This window comes from Xyrauchen texanus, chromosome 29, assembly GCF_025860055.1.
Source record: "Xyrauchen texanus isolate HMW12.3.18 chromosome 29, RBS_HiC_50CHRs, whole genome shotgun sequence".
In the NCBI taxonomy this organism is placed as follows: Eukaryota; Metazoa; Chordata; class Actinopteri; order Cypriniformes; family Catostomidae; genus Xyrauchen; species Xyrauchen texanus.
Window position 1 is genome coordinate 106,164 of NC_068304.1, and position 23,716 is coordinate 129,879.

Here is a 23,716-nt window from a genome sequence, read left to right on the forward strand (position 1 = left end):
TTCAGGTATTCTCGGCCACAGTCATTCCCTCCCTTCTCTATGCTTGCGAAACGTGGACCCCCCCCCCCAATGGAACATCATCGCCGGTTAGAAACATTTAGGCTGGCCTGCCTAAGATCCATCCTGGGTTTAACCAGTCTGGATTGTGTGAGGAGCTCACAAATCTTTGAAAGATGTGGACAAAGTCCCATCGGTGAGCTCCTCCGGCAGGCAAGGTTGCGTTGGCTGGGTCATGTAGCCCGCATGCCTGGCCACCGCATGCCTAAACAGTTTTTTTTCGGCCGGATTGAGGGGGCTAAGCGGGCGCAGCACAGGCTGGAGAAGAGATGGAGTGATGTGGTACAAGAGGATGTAGAGCTGAGTGGACTTGCTGATGACTGGTACCAGCAGTGTCGAGATCGGTCTCTTTGGAGGAGGTTTATGAAGGATGCTGCTTGCTTATAGAATAAATACTTATAGTGCATACACACACACACACACACATAAATATATACATTATATATATATATATATATATATATATATATATATATATATATATATATATATATATATATATATATATATATATATATATATATATACACCCATTATCCCACACATTATTCACAGCTTCACTTTTTCCACGTTTTGTTATGTTACAGCCTTATTCCAAAATTGATTCAATTCATTATTTTCCTCAAAATTCTACAAACAATACCCCATAATGACAATGTGAAAGAAGTTTGTTTGAAATCTTTGCAAATTTATTAAAAATATAAAAAAAAAAAAATCACATGTACATAAGTATTCAAAGCCTTTGCTCAATACCTTGTTGAAGCACATTTGGCACCAATTACAGCCTTAAGTCTTTTTTTGTATGATGCTACAAGCTTAGCACACCTATTTTTGGGCAGTTTCTCCCATTCTTCTTTGCAGGACCTCTCAAGCTCCATCAGGTTGGATGGGGAGCGTCGGTGCACAGCCATTTTCAGATCTCTCCAGAGATGTTCAAGTCTGGGCTCTGGACATTCACGGAGTTGTCCCGTAGCCACTCCTTTGTTATCTTGGCTGTGTGCTTAGGGTTGTTGTCCTGTTGGAAGATGAACCTTCACCCCAGTCTGAGATCCAGAGCGCTCTGGAGCAGGTTTTCATCAAGGGTGTCTCTGTACATTGCTGCATTCAGCTTTCCCTCGATCCTGACTAGTCTCCCTGTTCCTGCCGCTGAAAAACATCCCCACAGCATGATGCTGCCACCACCATGCTTCACTGTAGGGATGGTATTGGCCAGGTGATGAGGTTTCCTTCAGACATGACGCTTGCATTCAAGCCAAAGAGATCAATCTTTGTTTCATCAGACCAGAGAATTTTGTTTCTCATGGTCTGAGAGTCCTTTAAATGCCTTTTTGCAAACTCCAGAAGAGCTGTCGTGTGCCTTTTTTACTGAGGAGTGGCTTCCATCTGGCCACTCTACCATACAGGCCTGATTGGTGGAGTGCTGCAGAGATGGTTGTTCTTCTGGAAGTTTCTCCTATCTCCGCAGAGAAATGCTGGAGCTCTGTCAGAATGACCATCAGGTTCTTGGTCACCTCCCTGACTAAGGCACTTCTTCCTCGATCGCTCAGTTTGGCCGGGCGGCCAGCTCTAGAAAGAGTTCCGGTGGTTCCAAACTTCCATTTACGGATGATGGCGGCGACTGTGCTCAATGGGACCTTCAATGCTGCAGAAATGTTTCTGTACCCTGCCCCAGATTTGTGCCACGATACAATCCTGTCTCGGAGGTCTGCAGACAATTCCTTCGTCTTTATAGCTCTGTTTGTGCTCATGCACTGTTAACTGTGGAAGCTTGTATAGACAGGTGTGTGCCTTTCCAAATCTTGTCCAATCAACTGAATTTACCACAGGTAGACTCCAAGTTGTAGAAACATCTCAAGGATGATCAGTGGAAACAGGATGCACCTGAGCTCAATTTTGAGTGTCATGGCAAAGGCTGTGAATATTATGTACATTTTTTTTTTCTTTTTTTTTTTAACAGATTTGCAAAGATTTCAAACAAACTTCTTTCGAGTTGTCATTATGGGGTGTCGTTTGTAGAATTTTGAGGAAAATAATGAATATAATCCATTTTGGAATGAGGCTTTCAGGATGCATATGAATATTTATCACCATTATACAAGCCACAATATGATTGAGTAAATATTACAATTTCATCATGGAAACTTTTTTATTGAGCACTGAGAAATCTTTCACGATTTCTGCTCATTTATTTGCGTTAACTTAAGCAAATGGGTTGTTTTTCAACTCAAAGAATGGTTACATTTTTACAAAAACCCTGGGTTAATTTTATATAAAAAATGGGTTAATATTTTCAGGGTTATTTTTATCCTTTCAAAATGTCAAATATACCACATTATAAACAAATATGTCAACATGGTATCTCCTTTTATTCTACAACAATTATATTATTAAAATAAAAAGGAGTACTTCTACTGTTATATGACTTCATAACATTTTCAACATGAGATCACATAAAACTAAATTGATGACACGCGAGACGAGAGGAGAGCTGCAGCTCGAGTGTCTGATAGAATCACAGATCGGCGATATATCTTTTATTTCATCCTTCAGTTCATATAATGCGGGAGCGAAAAATGTAAAAAAGCACAAACTCCAAAACTGTCCTTCTCTGCGGTCAGAGCCACACATATGTGTGTGTGTGTGTGTGTGTGTGTGTGTGTGTATATATATATATATATATATATATATATATATATATATATATATATATATATATATATATATATATATATATACTTCCATGTATGTATATGTGTGTGTGTATATATGTATATGTGTGTGTGTGTGTATATATATATATATATATATATATATATATATTACACATATATATAATATATATATACACACATATGTATAATATATATATTACACACACACACACACATACTCACCTAAAGGATTATTAGGAACACCTGTTCAATTTCTCATTAATGCAATTATCTAATCAACCAATTACATGGCAGTTGCTTCAGTGCATTTAGGGGTGTGGTCCTGGTCAAGACAATCTCCTGAACTCCAAACTGAATGTCAGAATGGGAAAGAAAGGTGATTTAAGCAATTTTGAGCGTGGCATGATTGTTGGTGCCAGACGGGCCGGTCTGAGTATTTCACAATCTGCTCCGTTACTAGGATTTTCACGCACAACCATTTCTAGGGTTTACAAAGAATGGTGTGAAAAGGGGAAAACATCCAGAATGCGGCAGTCCTGTGGGCGAAAATGCCTTGTTGATGCTAGAGGTCAGAGGAGAATGGGCCGACTGATTCAAGCTGATAGAAGAGCAACATTGCCTGAAATAACCACTCGTTACAACCGAGGTATGCAGCAAAGCATTTGTGAAGCCACAACACGCACAACCTTGAGGCGGATGGGCTACAACAGCAGAAGACCCCACCGGGTACCACTCATCTCCACTACAAATAGGAAAAAGAGGCTACAATTTGCAAGAGCTCACCAAAATTGGACAGTTGAAGACTGGAAAAATGTTGCCTGGTCTGATGAGTCTCGATTTCTGTTGAGACATTCAGATGGTAGAGTCAGAATTTGGCGTAAACAGAATGAGAACATGGATCCATGCCTTGTTACCACAGTGCAGGCTGGTGGTGGTGGTGTAATGGTGTGGGGGATGTTTTCTTGGCACACTTTAGGACCCTTAGTGCCAATTGGGCATCGTTTAAATGCCACGGCCTACCTGAGCATTGTTTCTGACCATGTCCATCCCTTTATGGCCACCATGTACCCATCCTCTGATGGCTACTTCCAGCAGGATAATGCACCATGTCACAAAGCTCTAATCATTTCAAATTGGTTTCTTGAACATGACAATGAGTTCACTGTACTAAAATGGCCCCCACAGTCACCAGATCTCAACCCAATTGAGCATCTTTGGGATGTGGTGGAACGGGAGCTTCGTGCCCTGGATGTGCATCCCACAAATCTCCATCAACTGCAAGATGCTATCCTATCAATATGGGCCAACATTTCTAAAGAATGCTTTCAGCACCTTGTTGAATCAATGCCACGTAGAATTAAGGCAGTTCTGAAGGCGAAAAGGGGTGAAACACCGTGTTAGTATGGTGTTCCTAATAATCCTTTAGGTGAGTGTGTGTGTGTATATATATATGTGTGTGTGTGTGTGTGTGTGTGTGTGTGTGTGTGTGTGTGTGTGTGTGTATATGTATGTGTGTATATATACACATTATAAACACACACACACACACATATATACATATGTATATATATATATATGTGTGTGTGTCTGTGTTTATAATGTGTGTATATATACACACATACATATACACACACACACACACACACACACACACACATACATATACACACACACACACACACGTGTGTGTGTGTGTATATGTATATATATATATGTATGTATGTGTGTGTGTATATATACACATATACATATGTGTATGTGTGTGTGTGTGTGTGTGTGTAATGTGTATATATATTCTGTGATTACATTAAGTTCTTCTAGACTTTTTGCTTACTGAGTATATGAAATAAATTTGGAAGATTATTAGTGAAGCCAGCTTTAGTGGTTGAAAGAATAGTTCTACCTGAATGATAGTGTGGTGTAGATTTAGTAACATTATCTTATTGCCGCATACAAGAGACGATGTAATGATCTGAGATATCATTGCTCTGTGGCAGAATTTCTATAGTATCAACATCAACTCTGTATGACAGAAATAAATCCATCATATGATTATGGCGATGAGTCGGTCCTGTCACATTTTGTCTGACTCAAAGAGAGTTGAGAATATCGCTAAATGTTAATCCCAATGTGCCATTTTCATGATCTATGTGAATGTTGAAGTCACCAATAATTAAAGATCTATCCACAGAAACTACTAGATCTAGGGCTGGGCGAAATGTCTTTAAAGAAAATTATATCTCTCTATTTTTCAGCCTATTGATGATATTCAATATACAGTACATCATGATATTTATGTATTTGCTCTAAAATAGCTCAAAAGTGGTGTGTTTTTTTTTATTAGAGGTACCATCATTTCATCCAAACAGCCATTGTAGCCAAGTAGATTAAATATTTTAAAGACATTAAATAATAATCTAATAATTCGTTTTTCATTAAATAAACACAAGGGAGAATGAAATTCAATCATTTTAATTGATATGAACTTTATATTTCATACACAATGATGCATAGTAGCTTAATAAAAAGCATTATTTATCTTCAAATGTTTTAACTGTGTAAAGCTTCTTCACTGACTTATTTTTGAAACCCCAGTTTAACATTACATAATACTAAATTATTACTGTGGGACATGGTAATCACAGGTTGATTATTATTATAAATGCTGAATTTTCATTATTATTCTGATTATTAGATTGGCATTATAATATATTAGCATTGTAATATTTCTTTCCTGTTTACTTAATCTTCACCTGGGGGCTTTTATTTTGATACCACAAAGATAATATGTATTTGACAGTTTTTTTTAGTGTTTCAGTTGACAGTGTTCTATATTCTGTGCTGTTTTTGTAGATTTGTAAAATAACTTGTAACTTTTACTAATGTTTGGAATAGCACGAATGCTTGAACCTGCTTTAATCTGATTTCACAATGCACGTGAACTGATCTGAGAGCGCCGCCATGTGCATGCACACAGATCATTGCATCACTGGTTTGTTCTGAATCAAATACAGACCATGTTTATCTGTCTTTAAATCTCAGCCATTTGTGGATTAATAATCACATACGACCAACTCGCCATGTTGATGTTATTTTGATTAATTAGTCTACTGATACGCTCTTTATGAAACTTGATGGCCAAATGAAAGCATATTAAAATCATTGCGATATTCCCGATATTGGTCAATTTTACAAAATTTACAAAATTATCTCAATTATATCGTTAATATTCTATATATTGCCCATCTTAAATAGATCGGATAGAAACTTTGCAAATTAACCAAGGAAATCAGAATACGGCCCTATAATCTATATACTGTAGCAAGTGCAAAATATTAATTTATATCTGATGGTGTCACATTAAGCGTTATTAGTTCAAAAGACTTAGTTCAGTTTTGCCGGAAAAATTCAAAGGATGTGACCTTTTATGCGTGCTCACGAGAGCCTTGCCTCAGTAATAGCTTCTCTTCTGATATTCAACAGTGACAACAGACAGTCTGCAACACTAGGTAATGTTATCTTAGAGATCGAATCCAGCAAGCGTCTGCCTCCCAGCACCACACCGACTCCTACACAAACTCAGAGTAAGCCAAAAAATGTAAATAAAAAATGTTTCTACTGAATCCCGTCTGGCTAAGCGGGAACGTGATCATGGTCGAGTGAAAACTAGAGTGAACATCAGCAGGGATTTTTAATTCCTGGAGGGGCCTTCGTTCAGTTTTGGGGATCAAATCCGACCCTGAATTGGTGTTCTTATTGGATAGGTAAGCTTACATAACTGCAAAGCATGTGAAATATAGTGCCATAAGGATTGATCTGTGTAATTTATCTAACTTGATCTTGCCTGCTAATGCTGACGAATTGCAAGCTACCTTGCTTCATAACGATCTTCTCTTTATACTGAACGTCAGGTATACAGGATAATTTTAAGCAAATACGCTGGTTTCTTGATCGTAGTACAACAGATGACATATAAAACATACAATAGTGCAACATAACAGTGCAGTTCAACAGTAATATGTCTGGTATATTTCGGTAGAATGTTGCTGTATGTGTATCTGTATACTATGTTAGCTGATAAGTAGTTTTAATTTAGTCTCAAAGTTTGTAGTAAAACAATCATAACTGTATAATTTTAATTATGCTACCTCATCTGTCAGCATGATGCCAGTGAATCACATTCAATCTCTTTGTACATTACGTAATTGTTTTGGCCGATGCTCGCTCGCTTGCACGAGCATGAAAAACAGGTAGCTGGCTGCAGTTCACTTAACGGCCACAGGTATCATTACTAACAAGGGTTTCTAAATCTTACATACTGAACCTTTTAATATATATATATTTTTTAATGATTTAGTGAGCGGTTTGTGTTTAGTTCGGGGAACCGGCACCGTCTCTGTGATATCTAGGTTATACAGTGTTGTATTTTATGTGACCTGTGTGATGTCTCAAGGCAGCTAGCAGATGTTCGAATTAGAGGATAGGGTCACATGGGGTAACCTCCTCGTGGTTGCTATAATGTGGTATGATCTCGGTGGTGCGCATGATGATAAGATGCGTGGGTTGACTGTCTCTGACATTTGTCCTCCGCCACCCGGATTGAGGTGGAGTTACTACACCACCACGAGGACTTAGAGCGCATTGGGAATTTGGGAGAAAAGGGGAGAGGAAAAAAAAACATTATCTCTGGTGATCTCCGACTGGCGAAGATGGACATTGTTAGTGCCACAGTATATACTGGCTTCTCTTTCTCACTGACCTCACCAATGTTCGGATGCATGCCTCTAACTCATTAACCTTCTCCATCAGCCTGACTAATTCCTTACAGTTATCACATATCCCTCACTGCTGATGGAAGAATCTGTAGTAAACATGTGGCATGCAATCAGAATCAGTATGAGCTTTATTGCCTAGTATGCTTACACAAGGAAGGATTTTGTCATGGTGACAGAAGCTTCCAGTGCGTAGAGAATGCAACCATATACATTTAAACTTATTTACATATTGTGACATAAAAATTTAAAATAAGATATAATGGATAAATAAAAAGATAAATATACAATACAACAATAATGTTGTTTGAATATTTTATTTACAGATGTACAGTTATGTGCAGGTGATGTAATGTATTGAAGAAGAGGTAGGATATGCTCAGTGCTTTGTAGCGCTAGCCAGAGGACAACAGTTCAAAAAGAAAGTGTGCTGAGCCAGCAGGGTCAAGAGTGATTTCACCTGCACTATTCGTTACTTTAGATGTGTACAGTTCTGGCAGGGTGGGTAGGGGAGCACCAATAATTCTCTCAGTAGTCTGAACTATCCTTTGATATCTTTTGATGTCTGATTTGGTAGCTGAATCTAACAAGACAGTTATAGAAGAGCAGAGGACAGATTAAATGACTGCTGAGTAGAACTGTATCACCGACCTGCTCGATTCTACCGATGGCCAGTCCTCTCCTGATCAGCCCCAAAGTGCGTCAGACCACCGGGAAAATGCCCGGTATGCCAGATTACCAGTCCAGCCTTGCTCGTTTGTCAGGACAGTGCACACACCTGATGATAAAGGTTTTATCTTCTACTCGCAGAGCAAACCAATAGAACAGTGCAATAGGGATGCTTGATTAATTTCTGAAGCAACATCTGCACTATTTAAACCGCTTTGCTATGACCTATGCAGGTGTGGAGAGGAGAAGTTGACAGCTGCACTCTCATCGAAGCAGATATATCTCTCATCCTGGACCAGCAAAATTTATATTAAAATTAATAGCATTGCATAGATTGATTTTAAATAATAATTAAGTTATTTGCAATGCTTAAAATGATAATATTATTATTTTTGTTTAAGTAATAGTATCCAGTGTGTTTTGAGGAGAACCAATATTTTTTTTTGTGTGTGATTTTAAGAATTTTTTTATAAAGAAAGAAACTTAAAAACTGAGAATCTTTTAAACTATAGAACCATTTATTTAATCTTGTAGATGTTCCATGTTTTGTTCACAGCTCGTACTGAATGTAAAAGGCCAGTTTATGTAATGTGACATGTTCTGATTTTTAAAACGGCTGTTAAATAAAAGGCTGAAATGGAAAAAATGGAGAGTAAAAATAAATTGTGAAGAAACTGAAAAGGAAAGATATTGAAGGACAAGATGCATCATGATCCATCGAGAATCGTTTTATAATCGAATTGTTATCGAAAAATGAGGCCAGCAGCCTCAAAAACACTGAAATCAGTGCAGGCTAAACAGGCTTGTAGTTCCAGCTCTGCTTCATTGGTCCATCTTTTTATAGTCTTCACTACAGGTTTAGCTGATTTTAGTTTCTGCCTGTAGATCAGAATGATGATGAACCAGACAGTGATAAGAGTCACAAAGCTGCTCTGGGGACAGGGCGATATGCATCCTTTATTGTTGTGTAGCAGTGATCCAGTGTATTGCTGTCTCTGGTGGGGCATGTAATGTGCTGTCTTTATTTGGGCAGTCAACGTGTGAGATTTGCCTTGTTAAAATCTCCAAGAATAATAAAAAGTGAGTCCGGGTGTTGTTGCTCTGTGTCTGTGATCTGATCAGCCAGCTGTTGCAGTGCTGCGTCACACGCTTGTGAAGGAATATAAACACTCACAAGAATACACGAGGAAACTCCTACAGTGAATAGGTGTACAGTTAATGAAGAGCGCCTCTAAATTAGGACAGCACATCTTCTTCAGCGTTGTTACTTCTGTACACCAACATTCGTTGATGTAAAAACACATTCCACCTCTCGTTTTCCCCATTAACGCCACGATGCTATATGCTCTGAACAGCTGGAAGCCCGGTAGATGTAATGCCCTATCCAGAATGGATCCACTCAGTCAGGCTTCCATGAAGCACTGAGCAGCAGAATTTATTAAGTCCTTGTTTTTGTGGGTGGAGAGAAGTAATTTTTCAGTTTTGTTAGGTAGAGAGCAGAGATTTGCTAGATCAGGGGTGCCCACACTTTTTTGTGTGATGATCTACTTTTAAATGATCAATTCAATAAGATCTACCAACTAAAAAAAACACAGTTTCATTTAAAATAAGAAAATGCTTGTTGGGACTACTGCATGTATCCCTACATGGAATTCATCTTCTAATTAATAAACAAAATGTATAATAATGTTCAATGTTGATATCATTCAGTTTTAAAACTAAACCCAAAACACCTACAGCACAGTAGATTACAATAGCCAGGGCATTTACCTTATTCTGATGACTTGCACTGAATGGAATCAGACAGTTTTGCCTAATCCGGGCAGTAGCATAGCAATTTCGCGCTCTGTTCTCAGAAGTCTTGGAATAAACAAAACCTCGCCTGGTCAATATTTACTCGTCAAGTGCAAGTCAGACAGAAACTAAAAGAAGGAAAGACATTATATTTATTTTTATTAAAATGTATCGAAAGTACATTTAAATTTTGTGCGATCTACCAGCATTGCCTTTGCGATCGACTGGTAGATCGCGATCAACGTATTGGGCACCCCTGTGCTAGATGGATGCTTGGCAGCACAGAACACAGGACAAACAAACAAAATGGCAAAAGAACTGGAGAGCTCCATTCCGAGGCAGCCATCCGTGGTGGCATATTATTTTTAATGCAGGAAGCAATAACATGAGCGGATGCCATGACTTACTGCAATTGTTTGTTGTTGTTATGTTTGTTCTCAAGCGGCGAGGGCTTGAGATCGATGTGAATCCCTCCCGTAATTGTTTGATATTGTTGTGGTGGTTTCTGATCAGCAGAGGATAAGATTGATGCAATAATCTGTGTAAAACAAGGAATAACATTTCTTGATCTTTTGATTTAGAACATATTAAAATTATAAAAAAGGCATGTCATGACCCCTTTAAAATAATGAAGCACAGCAAGTCTTTTTTGAAGTGAACACAGTTCCTTTGAAATAGAACAAAACAGTTTTGTGTTTGACACACTGGTAGGAAATGTTTGTGCATTATTAATATTAAGATGGCAGAAAATGCTGGATTAAAGCAAGAACACTGTTTAGTCATCAAACCTGCAATAATTAAATAATTCAACTAGTGTGTGTGTGTGTGTGTGTGTGTGTGTGTGTGTGTGTGTGTGATCATTAGGGCGTTTTATTTGGCTCTGTTCAAGCATGTGATGTTTCTGGAGAAGAGAGGATGTCCCCGCACGGCTCTGGAGTACTGCAAACTCATCCTGAGGTACCACATGCACACATCGCTTTCAGAATAGTAAATATACAAAGGACATTATGTCAAAAGTACTTAATGTCCAAAAGAAATACAAAATAAGTTTTTTGAAATGGTCTCACTGTGCTTTCTGTGAATTGAACGAGTACACATGACAATGTCCCTGCATGCCTTTGTTTTGACATATACGTTAGACCTGTGAGAGTTTTGCATTCATAATGCACATAATTTTGTTTGCAGTCTAGATCCAGATGATGATCCTCTGTGCATGCTGCTGTTCTTTGACTTCCTGTGTCTGCGCTGTCGCGAGTACAACACCCTCATCAGACTCTATGAGGAATGGGAGGTAAACACTCACCCTCACTATAGTATAGTCACTCATGTTTTTATTGGTATGTGCTCTATTGATTTGCTTGGAAAATTCACAAATCCCAGACTGATCTTGCATCAGCATTCACTTTCATTATATGGAGGACAAAAAACAAAGGAAGTGAATGGTGACTTCGGCTAACATTCTGCATTATTCTCTTGTCGTGTTCCATGAAAGACAGAAAGTGATTTGGGTTTGGATCTACCTGAATGATGGGTAAATAATGAGAGAACTGTGCCTTTAAAGATGACAGGACTTACACATACACTTAGATCTTCACAGAGCACCTGTGTTTCATAATATTAGCAGATGTTTGTGAAAGTGTCTTTGTTTATATTTTAATGTGCATTCATTTGAAGAGGTCTTCTGTTTGAAGCTCTGGATTCATGGGGATCTTTCATGCTTCCGTTTTCCATTTCACAAACATAAATTCAGAATGATTGTGTTCTTACTGCAGTCAACCTCCAAATGTCTCACTTATATTTGTCTCTGTATTTTAACCCAGGTTTGTAGAAATAATTTAAACACTGCAAATACATTCAACTTTAAACTCAATGGCCAAGTTTGGTTTTAATGGGACTATTTTAACAGTACTACGACTGAGTCATAGGATATTAATAAAACCTAAAAGGTCATGAAACTCTTTGCATGAACCCTTCTGTAGATGTTTCTTTGATTACAAGATGACAGGTACATTTGTAAGTAAATAATGTTCTGATTGCCTCTGGTCTCCTCTACAGCTACCACCTGATCTTCATGAAATATCCTCTGAGTTCAAATTCATAAATTGGCATTTAAATATTTGAAAATGAACAGCTTGAGATATTGTGAGGAAATGTAGATCCTTTGGGCTACAAACCAAATACAGAGAAGTTGTGATTTTTTTTAGATAACGTCATCTATAGCTACCTAACAAGAAACGGAATTACAGTGACTAATTGTACATTTGAGTCATCAATAACAGGGAGTGTTTTTGTGTTGATTCAGGTGCATCGTAATCTGTCCCAGCTGCCCAACTTTGCCTTTTCCATTGCTCTGTCCTACTATCAGCTGAGCCAGCAGGAGGATGTCTCACCTGAGGAGCAGCAGCAGCTCAAGCACAAATCTGATGATCTCCTGCAGGACGCTCTCATCATGTTTCCTGGAGGTGAGATTCAGAGCTTTCAGATCCTCTGGCACATTCACAGTAGGAGATGTAATGGAGGAATAGTAATGTAAACTATGAATGTGCTGTTTTAGTTATGGTTTGAATTTAATTTTCGTTTTTCATTTGGAGATCTAATTTGTAATGTTTTACATTATCTATTTAGTGCCAAGTGTCATGTTTCACGTTTCAAGTTGTATTTTCAGTTCTGCTGTGCAAGTATAATAGTATGGATCATACTTTTTCACAAGGTAGGGTTTTATTCTTCCCAAGGGGAGGAATTTTTGAGTTCTTGTAGTGTTTTTATAGTACAATAAGCAATTATATCTCAAAAGATAAAGGATTTTCTCAAGGAAGATTAAAAACATGATTCCTCAAGATATATGTTTTAAATTATAAATATTTATAATAAATAAATATTTGTGAGCTCCGTCGGATTAGTGTGAGCTCCATCGGATTAGTGTTTGAGTTCTGCTAGAGGTGGGCGATATGACCAAAATCTTATATCATGATATGTTTAATTTTATATCATGATAAATAAATATATATATATATATATATATATATATATATATATATATATCTCATGATATAGTACATTTTGGGGGAAAATCAAGAAAAATTGGCTTATGTATTTAAAAAAAATCAATATTGTAAATTCTATTTTGTAATTCTGTCAGTGAATTAAATACTTTCAAATATTTCCTCTTTATTTAGAGCTTGTATTTAAATAATTTTTACCATAACGCTAAAAACATTTTGCAACATTTCAGTTTAATATGTTGAGGACCAATATTATTATAAACTTTCCTCAAGAAACTCTTCCCAAAGCAATGCAGCATGGTGAATGATACATAAGTAAAAAATAATGAAACGAAAATAAACACTTCTTGCAGAAAATAAGTACAAAATAAATATAAACACGTTTAGCAAAAAAAAAAAATATATATATATATATATATATATGTATATATATATATATATATATGTATATATATGTATATATATATATATATATATATATATATATATATATATGTATATGTATATGTATATGTACAAAATCTTTATTGATTGACATTTTGTATCTTCGCCACGATACATATTGTCATATGCCCAGCCATTAAGTCCTGCTTTAGGCTACATATTTCTGTATATTTGAAGTGTACAGTATGTGAGTTTGTGTGTGGATGTGTTTCGCAGCACTGATGCCGCTGTTGGACTTGTGTACTGTGCAGCCTGATGCAGCAGTGTCCTCTCACGCCTTCTTTGGGCCCAAAAGCCAAATTGGGTAATTCTTTCCATCTCTCCCTTACAGACACGCACACACAGGTTTGTTTCACTGTATTAGTGAGGACATTTTCAAATATTTGTCACTCACAAATATAGTGAAACCTGTACACACACACACCAGGGTTGGACACAAGTCTGAATATAAGGATTGACTTTATTCAGTTTCGTGAGTTGTATATAGAGTTGAACTGTGCACAGGATGTTGAATTGCATTGACAGGAAGAGGTTTTTATTGAATTGCCATTCAAAGAAATTTAACAGAATTTAATTAGTTCATTAGTCCAACACAACAACAAAATGTGCAAGAGCTGATCACTGCTTCAGCCCTTTTTACACCTGTATTAACTGAGTTTCAGATGTGTGTCACTGCATGATGATTTCAGACACACTGAAGAAGATCCCTGATTGTGCATGTAAATATATGCACTAATTTCCTTTTAAAGCCGCATTTAACTGGCAAAGTTTAAAACCCTTGTTTTAAGACAGTGTTTGATTGAAGGGTGAGTGGGCAGCACTTCACTGCTGTCTGGTATGCTTCTGGACAGATAAGCGTTGATACTTCAAGTGTGATATTGTCAAATGTGTTTTTGACCACCACCAATCCGATCTTAAAACCCTGTGGATAACGTTTACACCTGTATTTACCACTAAACACCTGTGATCTGATCACCTGTAAACTGGAACTTCAGTTCAAGGATTCCATCTTGCGAGCTGTTTCATGTTGTTTGGCTCCATTTTAAAAACGAAGTTCAAGCGTGCTGGGAAATGTGTGCTTTACTGCCACGATCCATACAATTTTTGTAAAATTTTTCTTTATTATTTTTATATGTACTTAAATTCAAATTACAATATTGCATTCTGTTTTTAACCTCATGCAACCCTGTGTACACATGCGTGTACATATTGTTTTGTCTTCACTATATGCAACACATTATTTAAATTAATTTAAACTGACTGATCTCAGTTCAGAAGACTCTTAAGTTGTCAGTAAAGGGTTAAAGTTTCGACTCACCGAGTTATGTGACAAAACAACTTGTCCCCATCACAGCAGAGTTTGTATTTGGGAGAAATGCCAACAAAACTACATCTGGTAAAAAACCTCATTGAGTTTTTACATTGAAACCTGTTTGAGTCAGGGGTAACAGCTCTAGTTTTGTCCAATATGCAAGTTTTTTTATTTCAGTGATTTATCATGAAGCCACTGTTAAACAAGATGACCTCCTGCAAGGACAATAAGCCTTAGTTACTGAAGAAATTTGTGTTTTCACAATGTGATTCAATGGATGTATCCAAAAGCTGGAAAATTTTGCTTTCAGAGGCTGTATACAGGGTTAGGATGAAAATAAGGTGGTTAAGTCCTTGGAGCAAGGGAACATCCGTAGCTTTCTATGTAGCTAAGCGAATTCACTCCAAAGTTCTGGTCAAAAGTTCAGTTTGAAGTTGCAGATGAAGTTTGTCCACATATATGGACATACATTTTTAGGAAAACTATTTGCTCTAGAAATGTACTATTATTGTTGCATGTTTATTAGGTTCTACTAGTTACATATCAAAAAGGGAAATTCAAAATGGTCTCGGCAGTCACACTCGGGTCTCAGGAAGTTAAACCAGTGAAACTGAGAGATTTGATTGATCTGATTAGTGGTGTATTTGTGTGTGCTCTCAGGCAGCCTCCTGCTCTGTCACAGTTGTTGTGTCTGTATGTGGGCCGCTCTCACACACTGTGGAAAGAGTCTGGACTCATGCTGTGGCTGGAGGAGAACGTCAGGACAGTGCTGAAGAGAGTTGACACGCATGACCCCTATGTGGAGGATTGTCAAAACAAGTAAGTAACGCTTGTTTACTGATGTGTATGTGCGTTGATTCAGCCATTAACACTTCTACAATTGAGTCGCACCTTCTGCAGGTCATCGATTTACACACCCTCTGGACTTTTATCCCATGATGAAATACAAAAAATTGACTGGTACAGTGTAATCATGACCTCATGGCTGCAGTTGTGTCACATCTCAGTGTGTATCGTGGCCTGTTTCTGCTGTCTGTGCACATCTCTCTGTGTTTTGGGTTCATGTGTGAACATGTGGATCTCTTCTGGACAGGAGGAAGCAGAGATATCAGAGCGCTCCCAGAAACATTCACAGACATGTGCTGATGTCGGAGATTAAAGAGGCCACAGCGACACTTCCTCTGGTGAGACACACACCTCACTTCACACAGCCACTATTGAATATTATATCACAATACAAGGCTCCTGTTTTTAATACATAATAAATCAATTAAAACAAATTCATAAAAAAAACATTCTGGAGGTTAAGGTCTAATATGTACTCAAATTGGATAAGTTTTCACATGTCAGAAGTCACAAAACTACTGGAAGATGAACTGATTTATTTTATTGTCATTTGAAATCAGTCACTATTGAAAATAAAATCATCTGTGTGTACACACTTCCTCATGCACTGAACAATGTCAATGTCAGTGTTGTTCTCTCTTTTTCAAGTTCAATGATTTAATGATCTTTAGAAACGTCTGAGGCTGAATGGATTTGTTCATGCCTTGTTTGTTAGTTTCTCAAGGTTCCTCTCTTACAGGAAGTGACAACACAACCAGGAATGGCTTTTGACCCGCTGCCTCCTCTGGACTCTATTGCGTCATATAGCAGACCAGAAAGGTAGTGCTCCGTTACACTGTTAACCTCTCTACTTTCATCAGTTTAATGATTCATTAAAATCAGTTTAAATCTGACGTTGTTGTGTAGTTGACTCTCGCCTGATTGAATGTAAGTTGGGTGAATTATTAACCTATTTGAAAAATATGATGAGGACAAGGGAAATGTAGTTTGAAGGATAAACTTCACAAAGTGAAAGACTAAATTGAGGGTTTTTAACGAGGTGTTTCAAATCAACACAGAAACTCAGGAGAAGTTTAGTTCTCAAAAATACACGTGCTTGGGGGCCTGGGTAGCTCAGCAAGTAAAGACTCTGACTACCACACCTGGATTCGCAAGTTCAAATCCAGGGCATGCTGAGGGACTCCAGTCAGGTCTCCTAAGCAACCAATTGGCCCAGCTGTTAGGGTGGGTAGAGTCACGTTGGGTTAACCTCTTTGTGGTCACTATAATGTGGTTTTCGCTCTCTGTGGTGCACATTGTTGTGCCTGGATGCCGTGGAGAATAGCGTGAAACCTCCACATGTTATATGTCTCCGTGGTAACGTGCTCAACAAGCCATGTGATAAGTTGCGCGGACTGACGGTCTCAGATTGAGTTAAGTCACTATGCCACCACGAGGACTTAGAGTGCATTGGGCATTCCAAATTGGGGAGAAAATACAAATAAATAAATACACATGCTCATGTCCTTGCTGAGGTGGACTGTAGAGGTTTCAGGGCCGAACGGTCACTGCATTTAACCAACCCCAAAATTAAGCTAAAGCTCTGTCTTTTCTTAACATGATATGAATCAAACAGCCTTTTCTCACCAGTAAATCAGTACAAATTTGACCAATATTTGCCATGGTTTTTGAAGAGTCAAGAGTTCATGTGTTTCAGGCAGAATGCCGGAGTGGGAAGTGAAAGCACACTGTCTCTGTTTTTTCGTTCACTGCTGCCAAACTTCAACCTGCAGGTGAGTAGATGTGTCTCTGTAGGCAAAGAAATTCCTTCCAATGAGAGGAAAAAAAAAAAAAAAAAAAACCTCACAGAGAACCGCTTTTGGTTTTAGATGTTGTGCATTATAATACTATTCAAACTGTCAGAATGTAAAAGTTGCTTTTTATATATACAAATTATCACTTTTCTTCTATTTTTGTCCATGGCACCAGAAATAATTTCTAGTTACGTTAAAATTTAAAATTGTTTATATAAAAATGATCAACCAAGTGAATGAATGTTTGTAGCATTGAGATTGAGAAATTGGAACAAAACATTTAAAGTAATCTAGTGCATATTAAAACTACTTAAATTATTGACATACTGTGTGATTATTAACTGTAATGCATTAATCCTGATTTGATGCCGCCAGAATTTGGGTTGTACATTGTTTTTGCTTTAGTGTAACTTAGTTCATATTGGGTTTTGTTGGACTTACTAACTACAAAGCAGCAACTCCTTGTCTGTTTTTTGTTTTGTTTTTTTGTCAGTGTTGTATTTTAGGCTGTATTTCCACATCGCATAGGTCCAATATTTTGATGTATCACAGTTTTTCTCCCATCAGACTCAAGTTAATGTTGGTTACATTAATGTTGGTGTTTACGTTATTAGGCATCAAGCAGATGGCATTTTGACCAAGAATTAGAAAATAACGCAGTTCATACATGCAGCAGCATTCACCTCAAGACACGCAGACAGACGCATGTGATCCGACTGTATGTCAGAAAGCATGAGAAAGCCAATTGAGTGGGTTCTGCAGAAATATATGTGTATTTACTATTAATGTGATACCAAAGAATGTACTTTGGACATGCAGAGCAGATTGTGTGGCTCCCAGTTCAGGAAGTTCACTGTACTACAGGAAGCTGTCCTTCTTCGCCACATCAGTGCAGAGGAGTTGTGAAGTCTTACGTAGCGTCAGAATGATCTTAAGAGGCCCAAATATGTTTTGAACAGCCTTTTTGATGTTTTCTTTCATTTAGAGGCCTGAAGATGGACAGGAAGTGGCCCGTGCTGGCCGAGAGTTGAACCAGGAAGTGAATCGACTGATGGTGGCCATGCGAGACATGCTGGCGAATATCCAGTTTCAAGAACCGCAGTGGGAGGACAATCCCGACAGAGATGAGGAAGAGTGGGACTGACAAACATTAGGATGAATGAATCATCTGTTAATGATCTTCTTAAGATTAAAAGTTACTTTAAATCCTACATATTCCAAAAAATTTTAAGTTTCTTGGAAATAAATGTCATCTGATTCGGTATGTTCTTATAATGCTGACAGATTCACACTTGAAGTGGGGCTCAAGTGTCTTTACAGTCTTTGTTGAGATGTATTGTTTAGTTGAGATGTATTGTTTAGTACACCACAACAGTCAGTGAACATGAGAACAGTGAACATTACTTAGATTTTCATTCTGGAACATTTAACTTGAGTTACATTAATTAATATTAATTAGTTAAAATTAATCAGCACTGCTAGCTTTGGGTTGAGGGTTTTGAGTGATAATATATCCTGCCAGACTGGATGTGCTACACATGTTGTATGTTAAATATGCACTCAGTGATTCCTGTGAAGCACTATTGATATTCTAACTTAACTGCCAAAACAAACACACCTCTCCCTTCTTTGCACCTTTGGAAGCACAAAAAGTGTATTGGATTAGAATTAGTGAGTGCACCTTTAAAGGTTTTTTCTGGTAAGAATCCTGATGCATAACATCCTAAGATGATCACTGGTCCACATAGAAAAATGTCCCATCATTTATTTAACAATAAAGGACTACAGTTCTCTATTGGAGATAAGAGTTGGTTTGATCTTGTTAGTTAGATGCAGTTTATTATTCAGTGCCAACAAAACATTACACCAAAACAATACTCGACTAGAGAACATGAGGGCTATTAATACACAGACTAGTTAAACAAGTAAACAAGACAATTAAACATGAACCAATAAAAGGACTAAACTAATAACAGTCTCCGGCAATAACCATATGAACCAATGACATAACAGAACTGATAACGACTCATGTACGCAAACCAATGAGGACACAGGACTAATAAACATAGTGGAACAACAGTATGACAGTAACATGACAAGGAAACAATAAGAACTAAACACATGAAAACATGGCAGGAACAGGAAGTCACATGACACATACTTTTCAAAATAAAAGACATGAACAAAAATGTGTATGGGAGGCAGCACATTACATGGTCAGGAGGCCTGGGAGGTGGCCACCAGACATGGTCAGGAGGCCTGGGAAGCATCCACAGGACAGGAGACAGAGGCTCGGGGTGGAGCCGAGGAAGTCTCAGGGACTGGCCGCAACAGGGGAACAGTCTTGTTGGCTGTCAGCACAGGCAGTCTATGGTCGTGAGCATGGGCAGTATGGCTGGTGTAGTGATTTGGCTTGACATGGCAGACATGGCTACATGGCATGACGTAGTTGACGTGGCAACACGGCAAGGCAGGGCCTCTTGACTGGGCATGGCATGATGAGGCAGATGTGGCGGCCGAGGCTTCAGGAGCTGGCCCTAGGATGGATGAGGTTTCAGGAGCAGGGACAGACGAGGCTTCAGGCGCTGGCTCTGGGATGGACAAGGCAGTGGCAGGCATGGGCACTGGCTCAAGGACCGTGGCAGGTGTGGGTGCTGGCTCTTGGACCATGGCGGCCATGATGGGGAGCTCTGGCTTTGCGGCCGTGACGTGGAACTCTGGCTTGGCGGTCGTGACGGGGAAGTATTAAATGAAGGCATTTCAACTCCATTAATCCGCGCGTGTTATTGACATCTCATCTCATCTCATCATACATGACATATCTTGCGCACGCAATAAAAGATCTTGCACGCGAACACATGTTTGACAGCACGCGCAAGACAATTCCCCTAAGTCTCCCGCTATATCCAATCTAATCTGCTGCTTTTGCTCGCTCAAACCCTTTTATTTTTGTCAGTCATGGGGTGGGCTTTGCTCTTTTGATTATAAACTAAAATGTCATTGGTTACCTTTTTCCGGAAGTCTTTTTTATTATAATTTTTTTTTATTCTTGTATGAACATCAACAGAAAGGAAGTCATACCTGAAAAAGATTTACAAACAAAGACTGAGATTATAATTCAATTTACACATCACTTTCTCAGAGATAGAATTCTGATTCAGAACAAGCTCAACTTCACCTTTAGACATGGCTTCATCAATGGACCCGCTGCATGTCTCTGTTTGAGCAAGCAAAAGTAGCAGATGAGATCCATTAATCCGCCCTGAGACAGATAAGAGTGTGTGACTTGTCTTGCGCATGCTGTCAGGCATGTCCTTGCGTGCAAGTTCTTGTAGTGCGCACGCAGGAGATGTCTTGCACACGCGGGATCTTCTCTTTTCCTTCAATGAACTACTGTGCTCAAGTGTCAATAATGCACACGAGGGTTTAAACGCACGTGCGATTTCTTCCTTTTTCCTTGCATGGCTTTAATCTATCGTGCGTGCGAGCGTCAATAACGCGTGTGGATTAATGGCATTGAAATGCCTTCATACGGGGGTCGCCAAACTAGATCACGCAGCCTTAAAGCCCAGGGCACCCCCGGGTAGTCAAGGGCCCCTGGGCACTGGCCCCATTGGCCCGGTCGGTAATCCGTCCCTGGACAGGACTAATAAACATAGTGGAACAAGAGGGTCATATGACAGCAACATGGCAAGGAATCAATAAGAACTGAAAACATGAAAACATGGCAGGAACAGAAAATCACATGACAGGAACAAGGATCTTAATTTTCTAAATAAAAGACATGAACAAAAACACATGAAAACGTGACAAAAACCAGCCCATCTGGCACCAACAATCATGCCATGGTCCAGATCACTGAGATATTTTTTTTCCCCCATTGTGATTGTTGATTTGAACATTAATTGAAGTTCCTGACCTATATCTGAATGATTTTATGCACTGCTGCCACATGATTGGTTTATTAGATAATCACATGGATGATTGTTGGTGCCAGACAGCTGGTTTGTGTATTTCTGTAACTGCTGATCTTCTGGGATTTTCACACACAACAGTTTGACTCAGGCCAGCAAGCAGCTTTTTAGTGTCACCCTGGCAACTGGCTAGCAACCAAACAGGCTTAGCCTGGTAACCATATTGCAAAGCCCATATCTTTGCACCAAATCATAGTAGAGACTTTAACTTTTGATTAGCAAGGAGCCTTGTTAGTATCAGCCTGGCAGCTGCCTTGAAACCAGATGGGGTTACCCTAGCAACCGAGTAGCAAAACACATATCTCTGCACCAGAACATCATAGAGGGTTCATTTAACTCGAGATAGATAACTTCCCATTTATTGTTATCCTGGCAACTGTGGTGACGAGTTTTGCCACGGCAAACACCACTCACATTTTCTTCAGGAAATGTACCTATCTAGTTTGCAAAGCAAAGCATCACTATTATAATCTCACATTCTTATTAGTGGTGCTTGCGAAGCAAAGCATCACTATTATAATCTCACAAATATATTCTGCTTCTAATTCAGCACCTAACTCATCCCACACATTTGCCACCGAATGGGGTGGACCCACGAATGGAGTGTCAAATCAACCGGCCTATTGAGGACAACTGTGCCCTGACTTGGGGTTGTGGGTACAGTGCACCTCTACGGGGCACAAAACCATCCCAAAATGTCCCGTTGACTTAACATTGGAAAAAAATTGTTGGATCCTATATCCTGATTAGAAATTCATAGACACATGTGGGTGGTCTTATTTGAATCGGGCAGGCAAGCCTTCTTCGAACATACCCTGATATGATCTGACTACAAGAAAGTAGTCAGATCATATCTCCCAATCAGAATGACAGAGACATGGGGGTGGGCTCATTTTAATCTGTCTTAAATACTCTTTAAGTGTCACCTTGGAAATGGCATAGCCACACCCTAGCAACCAGCATTTATGGGAACCTAGCATAAATAGCAACCCCCCCCCCCATTAGAACAGAATGTCTTAGAGACTTGCGGATTGGCGCCTTTGAGTCAGGTTATTAAGCAGCCAATAATAATCACTCTGTTTAATGTTTAGCCACACCCTAACAACCCAGGGGTCAAGCTCACTCTAGTTTGAGGGTTACAAAAAGGAAGAAATAATGATTTTTTTTTTTAATGTAAAACAGCATGATAAATAAATACATTTTGAATATTCTAATAAAAGTGTGTAAGATATATGAAAAGAGAAGCCATTTCCTTAACATGGAGAATTTTTTAGCTGTGTATCGCGAGTATAAAAAAAAAAGACGTGGCAAAATTCCCATTGCTCATTCTAATTGTACAGTGCAACACTCAAACAACAGGGTAACTAGTCAAACAAAACGACCAAAAATGGCAAAGTGCCAGGAAGAAGAGAAAAATGTATACACTAAAAAGAAAAGGTTTTTATTTGGACAGTTATCTCAAATTTGGTTTCATTGTAGCAATGGACAAAGTGAGAATTGTGTAATCTGTGGTGAGAGACTAGGGAATGAAAGCATGAAGCCCTGGAAACTGAGGAGGCATCAGAGCACCAAGCACCCTCTGGTGCACCCGGTTGAAAAATTGTCAACTTTATCAAAACCCGTCAGGTGAACAAACCAATCTTTGTAAATGTCCTGAAAGGCAAGGAAATCATTGATTCATTTGTGCATAAAGTGGAATTCAAAAATAATAAACTGATGAAACAGGACTTACAACATTTTCCATCACTTCTCAAACTGAGTGAGGGAAATTTACCTGAATCCTTGAGAAAAGAGTTCACTCGTCACATGGAACTGCTACAGGAGGAGATTAAGTCACCATTATCAGATGTTGATGAACATGACGCCAAATGCACATGGATAATGGATTAATTCACCGCAAAGGAGGGGGACATATAGTATTTAGAAGCAGAGGACGAGCTCTTGGATGTTAAGACAAATTCTCTTCCGAAGAGATTCTTTACTGAACACGGGTACAAATGGTTCTGGCTCGTGAAAGGACCCGACATTGCGCTTAAGCTTGTGCATGCCACAAAAAGACTCATCCTGCTGTTTGCCACAACATATCTGTCGGAGACTGGTTTTAGCTCTCTGGTAACACCAAAACGAAGGCACGCAACAAGCTAGATGTGCACAATTACTTTCGTCTGGCTGTCACCAAAATCAAGCCTGCTATCCAATCTCTAACGCATGAAATGCAAATGCCTCCTTTTCTCCTTGAAAAAGGTTGGGAACCACTGATTTAGAGCACCCCAAGCAATCAGCCCCATTGACTTCCATTCAAAAAGGCTGAGAGGGATATCTTCAGATCAGAAAGTCCTAGAGAGATGTTTAACTTGGGTGAGCAATCTGTCTTCAAGTAT

The 23,716-nt window shown here is 38.7% G+C and overlaps 1 protein-coding gene across 2 annotated transcripts in view; it reads left to right on the forward strand.

Annotated features, from left to right (window-relative positions):
* tcf25 (transcription factor 25 (basic helix-loop-helix)) overlaps positions 1–19,276 on the forward strand; it is a 45,645-nt gene extending 26,369 nt beyond the window's left edge. Inside the window, exons 10-18 of one of the 2 annotated variants that reach the window (XM_052097696.1) lie at positions 10,829–10,921; positions 11,150–11,255; positions 12,267–12,426; positions 13,627–13,714; positions 15,383–15,541; positions 15,816–15,906; positions 16,308–16,387; positions 17,269–17,340; positions 18,347–19,276. In XM_052097696.1, coding sequence (XP_051953656.1) covers positions 10,829–10,921; positions 11,150–11,255; positions 12,267–12,426; positions 13,627–13,714; positions 15,383–15,541; positions 15,816–15,906; positions 16,308–16,387; positions 17,269–17,340; positions 18,347–18,392 — 895 coding nt within the window. In that variant the 3' untranslated portion in view covers positions 18,393–19,276. Of the gene's footprint in view, positions 1–10,828; positions 10,922–11,149; positions 11,256–12,266; positions 12,427–13,626; positions 13,715–15,382; positions 15,542–15,815; positions 15,907–16,307; positions 16,388–17,264; positions 17,341–18,346 lie in introns of both variants that reach the window. The other variant, XM_052097695.1, reaches the window with a different exon arrangement.
* Positions 19,277–23,716: the final 4,440 nt, after the last annotated feature.